Here is an 18,334-nt window from a genome sequence, read left to right on the forward strand (position 1 = left end):
CATGGTGTCAAGTGAAAGCATGACCAGTTGTTACCTTCTATGTGATAATGCACTCTGTGCATCCCATCCTTCTGATTATGTCCTTACTCTTCTCCATTTCAAGTCAATGGGGAAAAAAATAATGTCTCCCATATCTCTGTTCCATAGCATCTGCTTTCTTTGCCAGCCAGGATGACTAAATGATTTTACATGTTTAATAAAGGGGTTCTGTGCACTCCTGGGTGGTAGCTATAAAAATAAATTAAATAAATCCTATGGTATAAACTATGTGAAGTAGGTGTGCAGTTGCATTTTTTTCTCAGTAGGCTTATTCCACTGTCAGAATATAATTTGAATTTTTAATTCTGTTTTAAGTACGTGAAGAAGATTCCTTTTGTTAGTTATTTGTAGGTCAAAGCTTTTATGCTGAAATGTTTCAGGCTGTTTATACAAGAGATCTTTTTGCATTTTGAAGCACATTTTTGTCATGTATTTGTGATAAACAAGATGCAAAACATATGGGAAATCTGCCTTTTATTTATTCATTTTTGTAGTGGTTTTGACCACAGTCCAGAATTTCATCACGTTCACTCAGCTCCAATAAAAATGTAAATCACCTGTCTCCTTTTGCAGCAGGTGTGCCCAGTGTGATCTTTTTAAAAAGGTGTATACATCTGTAGGTAAAAAAAGATGTTACAAACTGGACTTTTAGTTGTTCTTGGAAAGTCTTTCTGAAGCATTTCTCATATGGAAGTGTTTTTGGTAAGGCTTTTTAAAGAAAGTTATCATAACATACATTTGTAAAGTAAATTCCATAATCTAGAATTCTATTTAAGCACTAAATTAGTAATTTAAAAGGACAAAAATACATACACCAAAAAAAAAAAGAACAAACAAATCCCACCAACCCCCTCCCCCTCAACAGCCACTAAAATTTATCCATAGCAGTTATTGATACAAGAAGTGTCTCTTACTATTAACAGAAGAATAGCTGTTAGTTTTAACACCCAGCATGATATCCTCCCTTTAACTAAAGCATAAAATCTGATGGCTTTTGCAAAAATGCTTGTTTTAATAGTACTTCTCAAAATAGTCTCCATAATGCATTTCTGCGTAATCCTGTATGCTCTTTATGGGATTGAACAGTCAAATATTTCTCTTGGTGAATGTCCTATCTAATGACAACTGCAGCAGGGTTATAATTGGTGTGTGTAAGCATGTGTGTGCACTTGCCCATATAATTGATGCCATAGATGAAGAAAAGCTATCACTAATATTGTGAAATCGAACACCCTGCCATTAAATAATGCCAGAAATAAGTTGGCTCATAGAATATTAATGTGCATCCATTTTCCCATGGGCCTCATAAATATTCACTGATACAAGAATGGCACAAATACATGGATTGTATTTGCTTACACAAGATGGATGATTTTTATTTTAAGAGCCTTTATTCATTGTATTGCTTTGCTGAGTGGTTTCTATGTTTTGGTAGCTCAGAGGAGTTTAAATGCACATTTTGAGAGGAAACTTTTTTGGGGCTTTTTAGTAAAGTCCAGGAATCCAAATTTTGAATTATTCTCAGAATCTATTAGGCAAATGTAATTGTTAAAAAACATTTTATTTGCCTAAGTGTGGGCAGCTTTCTGGGGGAAGTTAGGACTGACAGATACACTTTCCATAATATTCAACTTTGCTATATTATCATGTGTCACCTAAACTGAAACATTTTTGGCAACATTTGTGTTGATTCAGTTTATGTCAGGTAAATGGAGGGAGAACAGAGAGAACTGTAAATGTTTTATGAACATGTGGTGAGGTTTTGAAGACTCTTAAATAACAACTTGAAATGTGTTTATCTGGATGATTTTTTTTTGGTATGCTGTCACGTCATCACCTGTGATACTGCTGGAATTGTGCTCATAAATTGGGAATTCTCTAGCATTCTTGTACTATCTTCTCTGCAAGTCTTAGCAAAATTTTATATAATTTTTTTGCTGTTTTCCTCCCTTAGGGACAGAATTAATATCAGACTATCTTAGTTCCTAAATGCATACTTTTACCTCGTGATCTTTGTTCTGTCTCATGAGATTTTTCCGGACAATTCTATTCTGTGTCTTTTTCAAAACCCATTCTGAGCACAGTCACTATCAGAAAAGGTCTCTAATTGTAAAGTCTGTTTCCTTTTGCTCTTTTCTCTCACCCCCATGCATATATAAACTTGACAAAATGTAGATACAGTTTTAAATGAGATCAACTTTATGCAGCACATGGATTTTCAGGCTCCCTGACCAGTAATATAGATTACAGAATTATTTTAGAGCTCTGAACACTTGCCTCTGGTAGGAAAAAAACCTTAGTGTATTTTGAGAGAAAATAAATGTTCCATTTTAAAACAGACTACCCATTGTTGAAAGCTCACTTGTAAAGCCTGGATGCGGATTTTTGGTACATGTATGTCACTGCAGACACATGGCATCTCTGTGTGTGCTTCAGAGGCACACAGAGAAGAGTTTATTTTACTGGCTATCTCTGAGCTAGCACGTCTGGAAAGCCCTTTCAACATGTCACATTGTAACACGTTTGAAAGAGCAGGTAGAGCCTTTTTTTGCTGAGAGTCTACACACATAATAGAATCCAGCAGGCCACTAAATTCAGTTTCTAATAAGTTCTTTAAATCATCCATTTACCTAGCTGAAGTTAGTTTACATGAACCTTTACTGGCTCAACCATTTATTGACTTCAGAGAAGCAGATGGTTTTGAACCAGGAAATTTCTGTCATCACTCTATCTATAGTAAAAGTTATACAGCAGACCAGACCTGTGGTACAGGTTTACAGGCAGCAGTTCAATTTTTTTAATGTTAAAAATTGTACATTTATTCCCACTGTTTGTTTCTCTCTTGGTGAGTTTAAACTGAGAATGGCTTATTTTCCTCTTTATGACTCCTTATCTTCCCCCAGAGGAGAAATTATTTATTCTCTGGTGGGATGGTTTGTCAGCTTAGAGGCACAGGGTCGCATTTTCCAATGCTGTGTTTCTCAGATCACTTTCTGTTGTCTTGAGAGTGTCTAGATAGAATGCTTGTCCTGAGCAGTAACCCTTGAGGATAAGCTGATTCATTCACAATCTTAACAATTACAGTTTATCATGGTATTTCAGTTGTTTCAGCTTTCATGTGCCTTGGTATGTTGTCTGGGTGGTGCACTTGGCCATTGCTCTTGGATGCAGGTGTGTTCATGAGGACAGGAGAGAATGCAGCTGGCTGAGGAATGCTGTGTTGTTGGTTTGGGCAGAGGCTTCTTTTTGTTCTAGAGAGAAAGGGAAGATAAATTGCCTTATACAAGATGAATCTTTCCCTGCAATATCCAAGCCTCCTGAAATGAAATGTGGTCTGGGTGTCTCAGCTTTCAGATCAGATATCTACATTTAAATTTCTGTTTCAAAGTATAGCTACATTGCACTTAGAGATAATCAACATAACCCCATTTCCAGTATGAAACTGAAAAATAACAGACACAGCAGAATTCAGAATAATTTTTAAATTAGATAAAGAAGAATACTAGGAAAATGGGGGATTCAGTAAACTTGTCTTCTGGGTTCTTGTATTCTTCATCAGAATTCATGGTACTATGGCAGATCAGAAACCATAGGGCTTTGCTTTTTTTGGTTTTGCTTTTGCAAAAAGAAAATTGATTTTATCCCAAAGCAGGGCCATTGCATCAGTTCTGGTATGCACTTATGTTCCCTGCCAGTCCTAGAACTGACACTCATAAGAATTACTAGTTCTAGTACTTGTACATTTGGCAGCAAATTTTTGATGGAGAGTACATATTGATCTGAGATCTCTGAAGTATATAAAATCAACAGAAATAAAGCAGTGCCCAGCCTAATCTGAACTTTTTTCTACATTACTTTTTGTCACTTAACAGATGTAACAGCAGTATCCTACTGTTTGCTAAAGTATTCTTTGAGAATGCTTCATAAGAGATGTCAGGAGTCTGTAAAACACAAAATAGTTTGAATAAAGCTTTATTCAAATTAGGAAAAATATAGTATATTCTTTATCCCTTTTACTTTAATTGGTTGTATTCATCTGAAGTAATTTAGCCAGCTAAAATGGAAGCATCAAAAAAGGGCTACACTCAGACAATGGCATAGTTATATTGAACTGGGTTCATGATGGTTAAATGGATAATTGCAGTTGAAAGAGCCATAGGCTGTAATAGACTGTGTTGCATCTTGTGCATTTGTCAATTCAGTTCCCCTTAGGAATCCAAAAATACCTATAAAATGCAGCACAACCCGATGAATCATAATGGGATATGTATCTTCTGTCTGTCTTATAAATATTTCAGTCAGCATAGAGTTCATCCTTTAAAATACAGTTTGACCATCCAAACTGTGATGTCAGTATAACAGGCAGGGAAATTGCTTTGCTTGATTAAACTGTGTAACAGCCAATATGTATTTTTGTTATTATCAATTTTAGTAGCAAAAAGTGAGCAGATTTCTCAAGTGAGCTGCTTGATTATAAACAGTGGCCTGGCTTGGCAGTAGCTTGTTTCAAAACACAGCAATGATGAGAGACATTAAAGAACTGATAATTGCTCAGATATTACCAGTCCTTGTTGATACCATGGGTTCATTTCATGAGCTGAAAACTCTGCACAGTAAGAGAACCATGACTAGAAAATAAACAAAGCACTGTAGTAGGAGCCAGGAGGGCTTCAGTAGATGCAAATGTAGGGGTTTCTCAAAAGTTAATGACCCATTTCTAAAGCATTTCATCTTGGTCAAGTGTGAGGGGTAGAACTTCCAGGAGCTGGTCACAAGCCACTAGGATCTTTGATGACTCTTAAATTACAGTAATTGTTTCTTGGCTGGTTTGGTTAAGCAAGTTTTTGTACTTTGTTTTGTTGTTTGTTTTGTAAGGAGATGTTCTGTGTTACAAGCTTGCCTTGACTTCCAACACGTGTATGTGCCATGTGTGCTATTTTAATCTGCAAAAGGCTTCACAAAAATGCATGGCTGTGCAAAGCATTTATTAGTATTCATCTTATCTTCAGTGTCTTGCTGTGGAAAGAACCATGGCTTGACATGTGTGCTATTAAAGATCTAATGGGTGCTGGCCAGTTCTCTGGATAGGTGACTATACAGCTTGATTACTTGTAGTGATACTTGCTGAACTTTCTTTAGTAGTTGTGGGTGGAGGGCACTTAGAAATTGAAGGAGTTCAGAAGTTTCTTTAAAACTCCTCCTGTAGCAGACATGAAGATCCAATATCCATTTTGGTGAAGTTATAGTAATAGCTATATAAAAAAGGATGCAAACGGTCAAGATGGAAAAAAAAAAAAAAGAAATTCTTAGAGTGTGATCTAGCCATAGACTTGCAAGAAAAATGAAGAAAAAAAAGCAGTGAGAAAGGGTCCCATGTTAAGAGACAAATGGTCTAGACAAATAGAACTGTCACTCTATTTATCCACATTTTTGCCATCTTCCTAATTCATGAGACTAGTAGAAGCCTTTATTAACCATCTGTAATTACAAATCTTGCCTTTTTCCCAGTATTGGATATTTTTGTGGCGCTTGGCTGGGCTTCTGGATGTGAGGAAGAAAACACTTTATACTATTTTGTCTTCTTATCACTAGAGATATGTTTGATGTAATAAAGTGTGGGAGCTATTCTGTATATTCATTGGTCCTGGTTTGAATTGTAAACCCTGATTTATACCAACTTCCATTTGGTTATATATATTTTGCCAAGCTTGACTACATTGCAGACTGCATAACTTGGTGTTTAAATTTATGTCCTATTATCATTAGCAGTACTTTGGCAAGGAAACTACCCTTTTTGATTTTTATTTTTTATAAAAAAGGATTAATATATCTGTTCAAGTTGGTGTTCAGCTTTTAGGTCTGAAACTTAGCTTGTGGTATATTTTATGAAGTTTGAAGTAATATTTATGCTAGTAATTCAAGTACTAGAAAAAAGTGTAAATGACTGCCTAAATTTCTAAGCCTTCCCTCTGGAAATGTTGCAGATGTTATTTAATATACTCTATAAAAATCTCCGGTATTTCTGAATTTTTTTGACTTCAGGAGAGAGAGAGTTTATATCTCTTGTTAACATTGAGGTAAAATGTTGGGAGTTTGGAATTGTGAGTTTTTTAATGATTTTTCTGTTCCCATTGGATTATCTAATTGAATCTTTTGCACTTAAATTTGTACAAAAAAAAAAGCAGCTTCCTGAGGTGCCTATTTTCCTCATTCACTTAGAAGTATTGGAGACTTCCTATAGAAAGATATTTTGGAGCAGAGAGTAGTACAGGATGACCTGTACTTGAGGGCAGGGCAAATATGTTATGTCTGTAAAGGCCAATAGAATATTCCCACTGTTGAGAGAAGAAAATATTAAATTTCTCAGTGATTGCATGTAAAAATAATTTCTACTGAAGATTATGTGCTTGTGAAGTTCTTGCTATGAATCTCAAATATACACTTGGACTAGTTATTAGGAAGGTTGGACTTCAGTTAGGTATTATTTGTCAGGTGTGATGGAATTTTTTCTTCTTCTTTTTGATAAGTGTCATGTTTTTAAGGCCTGGGAAGAAATTAATTCTATCCTAGTGAAAACAGGACAATTCTATAATGCTATTTGTTTGTCTAGGAAAATTCAGATTTTAAAAGTAATTTTTTTAAGCTGGATTTTGTCTGTTTCCTGTTTTAATACAGCTTGGCAAGGCTAAACCTACTGTCCCTGTGGACAGATAGCAAAGATGATGAATAGCCATAAAGTTTAGTTTTGTTTGAACAGCTGCAGAATTTCCTTTAATATGGGCAGAAATATCTCAGACTAGAGTTATATTTATTTTCCAAAATAGGAAAGATGTCATTCTTCACTGGAGTGAAACATCAAATTAAACAGAATTTTGTAACCCTATGTTAGTCTCCTGTTAGATGATAACAAGGTAAAAGACCTGAAGCTTTCTCTGTAGCACAAAAAAAAAAAAAAAAAAAAATATTTTCTGTTTTCTTATGGATAATGTTAAACTCTATTCTTCATTTTTTCCCCTACCCAAGCTTGGGAGACTGTCAGCTTTTATAAGATATTATTCTCTTCTAATTTACTTAGAAGAGAGTGAGAAAAAAAGAGCAAATAATACTGTTTTCTTTCAGATATTCTGAGCATAGATTGACGTTTTGGGGTGGATGTGCTGTGTTGTGCCAGAGGCACTGATCCCATAAACAGCCATGCTGGTACCTGTTCTCAGCACAGCAGGCCTGGGAGCACCTGGGTTTTCCCTTACCTGGAAACCGAGATACAAGAATGAAAGCTGATGTTCCCACCCTTAGTTTTCTTCTAAAATGTAGGAGTAGGCATGGAGTAATTTTTTTCCCTGAAGAATGTTAATTGTGCAGTCTTTTAATATTCTGATTTTTTACTGCTATTTATTTTGCTATTTTGTTTTTGCTACCTGGTGATTGGATCGTAAGAGAAAATCTGTCGGTCATAATCTGTTACCTGCATGCCTTAATTTTTCCCTTTGTGTTCCTTTACCAGGGTGCTGCACTTTTGATGAGCCTCTGAGTTCCTGTGGCTATAGTCAGTCAGAGGATGATGATCTCGACTGGGATCAGGTGAATGCGCCAGTGAAGCCGGCCTCGGGTCCAGGGATGCCATCGGGTTCGTCCTCGTTTTGCTTGTTCCTCTCCAACCTTAGGTTTTGTGTTTGTCCAGCTTTTGTTCTTAAAATGCTGCTTTATCTGAGTCTGTTTAAGTGGAATACTCAGATTTTCCAAGTGATTTCTGTGCGGGATATTTTGCAAATCAAGGGTTTTGTTTTGTTTTGTTTTGTGGGGTGTGTAAAGGTTAGGAAGAAGAAATAGGAACTTGGTGTTATTGGGGAAGGCCAAAAGAAAACAGAAGGGTGATATGGAGATTAATCTGAAGTAGTACTAGAAACAAGCAGGCAGGACTTAGTAAGAGAGAAAAGGAAGATAGACTTATGTATTTTCATTGAAAGATGTAATAAACAAAATCTGACTAGAAGATTGAGAGAGAAGAGGCAAGCAAAAAAGCAAAAGTATCCCAAACCAAAGTGTATCTATATTATGCTCACTGAATTTAAGAGTTCTGATACTATTATTTAATGTATATTTTGCATGGCACGGAGTCAGACCTTGTTCCACAGCAACAACCTGTGCATTATGCTGAACTACAAACTCAGTCTAGTAATATAGTCATCACCTTGGTGCTTCACCCAGAGAAATATGTCAGATCTGGCCACTGGTTTTAAACTATTCACTAGCCTAAAACTTACCAGTTGTTCTTTTTTCTAGTTTTTAGCTATGCATGTTGAGACTTCCTGCCCATGTACTCATCTCCATTTCCTGTGTTATGATTGCTTGCAGCTCAGCTCAGCATCTGCTTTGGCTTTTATAGACTGAGCCTCAAGTGACTACTATCACCTTTTGGCAAAACCAAAAGACCACTAGATAAAATCACTGGTTGTAGCATTGTGGGACTTCTTCTGAAGTAGTCTCATAGCTTAGTATAATTATATATCCATAACACTTAAAAGCATTGCAGATGAATGTCCCAGTATTTCACATCCCTTTCAATGAGGTCTTTAAAGGACCCATAATGTACTTAGGTGTTTATATAAAATCTCTTCAAAAGTTGTTCTCAGGAAACAACTGCTGTTCCTCCCTTATTTTTTGAGTAAGAGAGTTGGGAAATAGACAACGTGAATCTTTAGAAGTGACAGTATAAACAAAACCTGAGCATAAACACTCATCATTAGTGTAGCAGTAAATGTGCTGATTTATGATATGCACAATCAGCTGTAGATATAATTCACTTGTAAAAAAGTCTTTCAGTGTTCTTCACTGTGGATTTACCAGTTGCCCTGAGTTGTGGATGGCATCTTATCTAAATTCACGGCTGAAGTACCTCTTACACTTTGTTTCTCTGGCAAAGGCAGGACTCCCAGCTTCAAGATGGATGTTCAGTTTATCTAAGTCCTTTGGATCATCATGCTGGATTGAGTTCATCAACCCAGATAAAGGAGCTTCTTTCAAATTCCTTTTTAAACTGGTTTTTACCCAGTGGTCTTGGCATGTACTTCTAAACATTTTCTGAACTATTTCATTAATGGTTGATACTGTTGTGCAAGTTTTAGATAACAGACAGAGTTTATCAGCTATCTTGGCTAGTGGTGCAAGATATGCATTCTTTTTTTCAGTCACACCACTGGAATTCTCTTTCTATTCCAAATTTCATTCATTACTGTCCCCACTTGGATTTGTCAGAATGTGATGTTCAGTCTTCTTGGCAGATAGAAGAGATTTAAATCTGTCTTGTCTTCTCTGATGACCACAGGCTTGAAGATTTTTCTGGTTGGTTTTTTTTTTTTCTCATTGGCAGGAGTCTTGACTAGGGACTGACATGTCTATAGAAGGAAAATTATACATGTAATTTTATTTATCAGATGGCATACAATTTGTTTCTTGCTTGTGTTCTTGCCTTTTTATCAGAAGTCTGAAATAATGTTCTGATGATCTAGTAAAAATCTCTTTAATTTGGTAACAAGTTCTATTTACAGTTTAGGGAGTTTTGTTTCTGCCCATAAATGAAGAGAAATATTCTTTTGGTGCGTTGGGTCAGAAGATGAACGAGTTAGTCTGAGGAGAGTTGAGGATATTGGTGCCTTAAAAGGTCAAACACCCCTTTGAGAGGGAAAGAAATGTTCATTTTTTGCAAATGAGAAGCACTGTGTCTAACAGCACGATTTAGTCAAGTGGTATCTAATTTTTCCTCTTAATTTCATCTAGACAGTTTTTTCCTGTTCTTGTTCAAATCATCATCTTAATGATTTTAATTAGTTTTCAGTTAGCCTTAGCCAGAGGGTTATGTGATACACTTAAAAAATGATTTCAAGTAGTTTGTCAGCAGTTTCTGAGCTACAGATTTAGGAAGAAATAACTTCAGATGATAATGAGTAGAACATCTTAAATTAATGCTTTGTGGGGAATTCTTGGCTTGAAAGCAAAATGCTTTATGCAACAATGTTGTAATACTAGACTGAAACAAGAATTCTCAGTTCTATACTCCCTTGTCAGAGGAAAAAACAATTAATGCACATAGCATTTCTAATTTCAGGCAACATGCTCCAGTGAGTGAGTTGATGTCGATATATAATGTTTTGTATAATTTGGTGGCAGTCAGGGGGAAGCACACAAGTTACAGCATTTGATTTCTTTTAATCCACATGAGAGTGCTGAGAGCATAGCTGCACTTCAGAAAAGATAAATACTTTGGCTTGATATGTTATTTCAGTGGGACAAAAGAAATGTCATCTAAGATTCATGCATATGTGTGCATGCTTTAATGTACACACAGTTTACATGTTTGTGAATATATGAGATAATATTTATCATTTGAGATCATATTTTCATATTTAGATGAAAACTGATAAACTGTATCAAAGGTAATAACAAAAAAATCCCAGAAGTGTTTCCTTAAAATGGACTTCAATCTCTGTTGGATTGTTACTCTAGCACAGAAATAGGAAGATACCACTAAAGTTAGTAGGGTGCTAGTGCTCTAATTTCCTTGATAAATATAAGCATGGCCTTTAATGAGTCAGTATTAATCTGAAATTGTGTTAAATTGACCCAAAAAGTAAGGACATGTATGAATTTCTGTTTATATTCATACAAATTAAATGGAAGTTGTTAATCCACTGCTCTTCTGTTTCAAGTGTCCTGTGAGTCACACTGAGTAAATGCTGTTTGGAAGAGCAGCTCTTCCCATTTCTCAGCCTGTCTTCTCCTTGTCTTTTTGTTCCAAGAATGTCTGTTTAAAATAGTGTTCACAACTGTAATTACAAAACCACTTAGTCGTTATTAATGCCACCTTGCATTATCCTATGGAACAGTTACAGCAGTCTGATATTGATGTGTTTATATAGTACAGATTTACAGCTGCAGCTAACTGTAAGTGCTCTAGCTGTGGTCCAATAAAAATGTCTCCAGAAGAATATGCCCAAACCGTGGATTACTCTGTTGGCAAGGTGTGGGCTGCAGGAGTGGCCTCCATGAGAAGAGTGTTGGACACATCTGGGCACAGCCACTGGCCCCACCACTGGGCACAGCTGAGCTGCTGGTGCTCCTCTGGGATAGAGTGCTTGGGAAGGGACAAAAGCCACTGGGCAGTGGCTGTCAGAAGTGAGATGTGGCAGGAACAGCCCTGCATACTCCAGATCAGTGCAGAAGGAGGGGAGGAGGTGCTCCAGGCAGTGTGGCTGAGATTCCCCTGCAGCCCATGGTGAGGAGCCTGGAGGAGCAGACATCCTCCTGCTGCCTGTGCATGACCCCACAGCAAGAAAAGATGGAGATTTCCTGGAGAAAGCTGCAGCCCAGGGAGAGGAGCCCACACAGAGGCAGTTTTTATTACAGGACCTGTGGGGTCGCTGGAGCTGTACATTCCATGTCCCATGGAAAGGGGTTGTTTTGGAGTTTCTTTTGAGATACTCGAGTGCCTTGTGTTAGTTCAGATACTGCTACAGTAAGTCAGCACTGACAGCAATGCAATTAGAATTTTATGGATTGCTCTAAGCAATAGAAATATTGTCAGGAGTCCTCTGTATTTGTCATTTATCGGATATTGTTTCTGTTCATGTCCATGTATACTCTCATGAAACACAGTGTTCAGTTGTGTAAAATCTTTCTGTGGTGTTTCACAGTTCCAGTTGTTTTCTAAAGGACAGTAGTATCATATTTATTCGATGCAGTGATTGGTTTGATATCTCTGAGGGGATGTCACTGCATTTGCAAGAAGTCACTGGCATCAACCTTTCATTCATTTTAAAACAGTTCAAACCCAAATACAAATCAAATCTTCACAGGCTGCCATTCACTGTGTTGAAAGGATGTTTCCTGCAATGAAGCTTTCTGTGTTTAATACAGTGCTGGTCAAAGCCAGGATGAGAATTTTGTTTGTGCTATTTGAGGTGATAATACATGATTTTCATGGCTATGTGTGATATTTTGAATGGCCTACTATGCTTATTTGTATTCTGAATATGTAGTGTTGCTTAATGCCTGTGCAGTGTCTGCAGAAAATGCTTATAATGCTTATATTATTGTTTAAAATGGCCTTTTGGTACCTAGTAACCAGACATGCAGAGCTAGCAGATATTCTATAAACAAGGCAGTGATTCAGAGGAGTATTTAATATTATGGAATATGAAGTATTTGTGTGAAAAATGTACATTGTTGTTTAATTGTGCATAGAGGTGTTGTGATCCATTTTAAAAGACTGATAAAGTGATCAATTGGCAAGTGTGAGTTCAAGCCAACTGCAATGTTTTACCATGCAAAATTATTGTTCTTTGATTTTGTACTTTATCATGAAGCACATTTTAGCACTGCATTGCGTTTTTGTTTATTTTGTTAGCAGGGATACTTTTCTTCTGTTTGCATTCCTACTGAAAAGAATTAAATATATTTCTTAATCCTGTTTCCCCCATATGACTTAGAATAGCTGCATTTTTAATTCATTTGAATGCTATCTAGGGATAATATAAAGTACTATCAAGGTGTGGGAGTCACAGTTTGCTCACCGTGTTAAAGTTAAATCTTTTCATAGAATTTTCCAGACCTGGAACAGCAGCATGTTTAGCATTTTATTGCACACCCAGGTAATAGCTGCAGCCATTAAGCACACGCCTTTTGGCAGGCAGCTCCAGCTTCCAATTAACTGTGTAAGTTAACACCAGTTGCTGCTAATACAGAGCAGCGTGGAGGTCAGGGAGAGCAAACCACCTGAGCAGGGAGCCACAGCAGCTCTGTGCTGCCATGGCTACACTGCCAGCACTGGAGGGGTTGGCTGCTTTAAAACACACCTGAAGGCTTGCTGAATGATGTGCTTAACAGCTCTGTTCAACAGCAAGAGTGATGCCACCAGCTATGTCTGAGGTGTGGCTTGTTGTGTGCATCTTATGATCATTTTTGTAACTTCTGACCTGACTTGAGAGATTTCAGCACCTGACAGAAATTCTGGGTTTGTTGCAAATATTGAGCATCTATCATGCTTGCAGAGGGAAATAGAAGATTAATCTGAATCACTGATGGACAATGTTCCTAGGTTGCTTAGTAGGTGAACTAGACAAATTATTACAGTGCATTTTGTCTGCATGCCTAAGAGCTTTCAGAAAATTAGTGCTAATGATTTACTTAACCCTTTGTTGTAGATATTCTCATATATGACTTTTAGTTAGCACATTTTAGAACAAATGATTTTGAATATAAACAGTGTGGTTTATGAAGTAATAATACCTAATGTAGATAACTGATTTCCAGATTTTCATTTGAAGTAACATGCTTTCTGTAGTGTTCATAACTGTAACTTCAGACATCACTTTTCTTGTTTCCTTATGCATTCCATCAGCCATCTCATATTTGAGTGCAAAATTGCAGAACATGCTCCAAGTCATGGAAGTAAGTGGGAGACACTCTATTAAAAGCAACAGTAGCTGATAAAGATTTGTTCAAGATATTTGAAGACTGAAATATGACATTATGATAAATTATAGCACTTTTTTAGTGTTTGAGGAACTCTCCTCTTCTGTAGAAGACAGACAGAAGCTACATGAAAGATCTGGGAAGTCACTTGTCATTAAACCAGAGTATTCTCAAAGCAACCTGGAAGATAAAGTTGACTGCTGAGGGTAATTCTGTGTAGCACCGTGTAGTGCCACACTGTGCTAAGCAAGTCCTCTAACCTAATTCATTTACCTTGTTGTGATTACATGTTTCCTGCTGAGGTTATATCTAACATCTGCCATCATGTATGAGAAGCAGCTAACATAAGCTAGACACTGGAGATGGGTTTGAAATGGATTTCTTGACAATAAAAACTTTTGAGATAAGGAAGTTCTTTTTTGTTACACATCAAAAACCCAGTCTCCTTCCCTATCTTCCACCCATAGTGCCAGACACTATCCTGCTGCTTAAGTGTATCAGGATCTAGTTTCAGATTTCCCTGCTAAATTTAAAATAGAAGTACTCTGCATAACTGGGGTTTTGTTAGTGTTTGTTTTCCTTTCCTGGACTCCTCATGATAAGTTCATTCAGATGAGGTAGGAGTATTATAGCAGGGGAGAGGAAGTTAAAGTAAGAGAATCCCAACCGGAGAGAGACAAAGTGCTTCATGTTATAAAGCCAGTTAAAAAAAAAAAAAAGCCAAAACTTTTTTACAATACCTTGTAGTGAACTGGCATTTTTCAAGTGGAATATTGTCTGGAAAAGAAGAATGAAGCTACTTCTGGTAAGGTCTCTTGGTTCTAAAAAGGCCACATGAAGAATTCTCTTTCCTGAGGATATGCCTGAGACATAGAAATCAGCCTCAGGATGCTTTATTGTAGCTAGTTTGTGGCAATATAAACCAAGCAGCTCATGCTTTAGTGTAGGGTTCCTTAGGACTCACTGGTGAAGGGATGTTACTGCCCCCTGCCATGGGTGTCTCACTGAAACACTGCACTTTTTGCTCCAGTTTTAGTTTGTACCAGTACAATTTTTGTACTTGTTTGCCTGGCTGTTTTCTTCTGTTGAAGAATGAAAATATTTTACCAGTTCAAGCAAAGCTGTGGTGAGTAAAAAGCCTGTGAATAAACAGCAAGTCTGAAGATGCTCCTCTAGGAGCTGCACTCACTGCATTGCAAGATCAAGAGAAAAGAGAATAATCAGAGTATTCCTAAATAAGCTTTTTCTTGTTTAGTAATTAATCTACTGGAAAAAAAAGCCTCTTAATTTCTTGCAGTCATCAGGGCTTTTCTTTCAGTCTCATGCTTATCCCATTAGATTTCTTCTCATCCATCCTGCCCTTTAGAAACTAATAAAGAGTGGATCAAAACCTTTCCTTACATCTGCAGGCTTTAAAGTGTGAACGTGACTGCCTCCATTTCAGGGCCTAAGTCAGCTGTTACCTAAGTTAGTACTTTGTCTTTTAAGCCAGTTTTTCTATATGACAAGGTCAGAGTCATAGGCATAGTGAAAATACCAGTGAGCTGGAGATGGACTCCATGACTCCTCTTTAGGACAGTAAATGTTACAAATTTTTAGAGAATAGTTTATTTAAGGGTTTTGGGTTTTTTTTTCTTTGTTGGTTGGGTTTTTTTGGTGTTTTTTTTTTGTTTTTTGTTTTTTTTTATTTACAAAATTTAAGAGGAATTTCTTGTTTCAGTTAGCTTTATGGGAGATTTTTCATACCTTTTGATGCCACTTAATTTGTTGGCAGGCATTGAGACTGATAGTATGTTATTAGGTCTAGTTGTGTCAATAACAGGAGGGGCCAAAAGATCACTGATTGGAGGCAGAGGTCATTAAATACTGCATGTGGCTTCAAGTGCTCCCTGAAGGCTACACTTTTTGGACTTCTGCTCCCAGGCTGAGAAAAGTCATGTGGGAGTTTGTCATGTGGGAAATGTGGCTGCAGAGGTAGGTTAGTGCACAGGCAGAATGGATGGATTGGTTTTTATTTTGAATGTTAAGTCTTTTGGTATCTGAAGTAATTTGATTTCCCAGAATTTCAGACAAAGTCTTAATCCTTTAGTATCCAAATAGTCGTTTGCAGAACTCAGAGTCAGGGAAGAAGCAATTACATGAACTGAATTAGAGAGTGTTAAAGCAATATACTTATTTCCCTCACCAGCTGACATAATGCTTTCTCTGTCTAGAAGTCACATTTCCAATCAACTGCTTTTCAGTGGCAAAAAGGAAAAAAAAATGCAGTCTGGACCTCATTGAAAACGTAATGATGTACACAGTCATTTAATGAGAAAGCAGGTGCAGGTAATTATCCAAGTCATAATGTTGCAGCAGCTAATAACATCAAATATTTGTGATAATTGCCAGCAATTGATCACCAGTTCTGTGCTTCTCACTTGTAACAGATTTGAAAAACTCTTTCCACTACACATGTACATGTTAGAACATGGAAGCCACAGATGTACTCTGTAGATGTAGCTCCATATACTGTGATTTTGCATTGAGTTCAAATATGTCTGTGTTCTTACTTAAATTTTTACTATTTCATTTTTCCCATGACTTGGAGGGGAGGAACATCCTTCTGCCAAGTTTGAGTGCCTGATTCCCCCATTCTCTTACAGTCTTTACCTGTTCTAGATGTCACAGCAAACTCTTGAGTCACTGGTTTGTGCTGGAGCACCATGTAAGTCCCAGTGTGGTGCCAGGGGGATTCTCCCAGTGCCTGATGTGTGTGCAGCTGAGCATGGTGGCACCAGCCCAAACCTGGCTGTCAGGTGTTGTTCTTCCCAGTGTCTCTCTCCTGCAGTTACACAAGAAATAGATCAAAGACATAGTGACAATGGGATGATCCTTAATGTATTCCCTTACTTACATGTTGAGAGCTACAAAAGAAAGGAAGGGAATGGAAATTTGCTTGAGGCAAATTTCTTTTATGCCAGGCCTGTGTGATAAGACCACTGCTAAAAGTAGTTTAGAGATGCTTCTTTCTGAAGCTTTTTTGCATTCATATCTTAAAGGTGCAAGGAAATAATGAGAACCTAAATTGGTCAGTAGCCCTCTTTCTGCATGTGGGCTTTTGTAGAAATCAATCTGTAGAAGAGAAATTTGCATTTTTCAGGCATTTAAGAAGGCCCTGGGAGGAAAACAGAAGGTTAAGAGAAGCAGGTCCCTGGTCCAGTGTTTTATGTCTAAAGTATATTAGCAGTTTTCAATTAGTAGGAATCAAAGGCAATTACTGTTTGAGTGGCAGACAGCACATTTGCAGTGATTGTCACACCCTAAGAAAGGGCTGCTTAAAGGGATGATGTCAGGATTTCTTACAGGTGGGAGAGGACAGGCTTTCAGAAGAGCATTTTGGGCTTATCTGTATCCCAGACAAGGAAGGGTGCTTCTGTAGAAGCTAGCAGGGGACCAGAGGAAAGGGATGTAAAACTTGCTGCTTTTCATGGTATTTCCTTATGAGGTTTCCTTATTAAGCAGCCACACATGAAATGAAACACCTTTGGAAGATCCAGGATGATAATTGATGAGAGTCCTGTTCTGGGGAGATGAGTTGGATATTGTGCACCTGCTCTTGAGCTAGTGCCTCTGGGAACTGATTAATCTAAAAAGCATCAGGCAGGACAAGGTGAAGATGTTGCCTGTGTTTTGGAATCTCGCTGTGTAGCAGCAATAGAAATGATTATTTGTCAGAAACAAAGAAGTCATTGTGTTCTGGAGTAGACTTGGTCAGCAGCAGCATCAAGTTCCCTTCATGAATGTACTGTGTGCTATGTGAAATTTCAGGCAGTCTGAAGCTTGAAATTTTACAGTGGAATAAGTTGATGCACCATATATAAAAAGATGTGCTACATCTTTCTGCAATCACATTTAGGTGTTACATGTGCTGTGGTGTTCTTGCCATGTTTAATTTTAGAGTGAGGCACATTTGTGAAGGCAGAAAGTTGTTTGGAGTAATTTCAATTCAGGCATTTTACTTACTTGGCTTGCAAGATGGAAGCAGCTTTATGAGTGCATGGCAGATTTTTTCCCTGCTTTCTAGTGTAGTAGTAATAACAATTGTATAATCATTAAGAATTTAATTATTATTTTAGGTACAGCAACTAAAAGCTGTATTTTGCCAGGATATATTATAGTGCCTCTTGAATTTAGATTACCCATGTTTTAGTGTGTCTACATCCAGTTTTACATTTAAGTTAAAATAAAGCATTATAACAGGTAATTTTAACTTCTGTGCTAGTCTGTAAAAAAAGCAAAGTTAGATTGAAAAAAAAAAAGAGAAAAGCCATTAGAATGTACAGCTTTAATAAATAGAGTCAATTATTAGTGTTTCTACATGTAAAAGATAGGTTTATACTGGTGTAGTCTTCACCACTGCACAGCACCAGCAGCATATCAGCATTTCTCTAAAGGTACATATCTATGTTAATTAACTTTGTCCAACCTCCCTTTCAGTTTCATCATTGTTATCTCCTCTTCAAGCCTGAATGCATTGGAAATGTCTCCAGCTCTGAGCTGACATTCTCTGTAGTATTATGGTTCAGACTAAATGCATCCTTTCCTACCCAGTTATTCTCCTTTAGAGAGATGGTGGAGGTCAGTTTTGCTAAACTGCAGTGATGTTCTGACTCAACAGCAAGTGGGCCATAAAGAAATTGTCATCAAAATGTTTTATTCCTGGAATCTAAAATCTACAATTGTTATGAGATACTGAAAGATATTTAGCAAAGCACATGTGAAATTATCCTGACAGAAATAAAAGGTTTTGTGGGTTTGTTTCCAATTAATGAATTTGCCTTTA

General features: G+C 37.2%; 1 protein-coding gene across 5 annotated transcripts in view; it reads left to right on the top strand.

Annotated features, from left to right (window-relative positions):
• PTPRM (protein tyrosine phosphatase receptor type M) overlaps positions 1-18,334 on the top strand; it is a 437,605-nt gene that overhangs the window by 90,441 nt on the left and 328,830 nt on the right. For 4 of the 5 annotated variants that reach the window (XM_056483790.1, XM_056483785.1, XM_056483787.1 and 1 more), the window contains exon 2: positions 7,544-7,666. In XM_056483790.1, the coding sequence (XP_056339765.1) occupies positions 7,544-7,666 (123 nt within the window). Of the gene's footprint in view, positions 1-7,540; positions 7,667-18,334 lie in introns of those variants that run through there. The other variant, XM_056483789.1, reaches the window with a different exon arrangement.

Source organism: Oenanthe melanoleuca, chromosome 2 (assembly GCF_029582105.1).
Source record: "Oenanthe melanoleuca isolate GR-GAL-2019-014 chromosome 2, OMel1.0, whole genome shotgun sequence".
NCBI lineage: Eukaryota > Metazoa > Chordata > Aves > Passeriformes > Muscicapidae > Oenanthe > Oenanthe melanoleuca.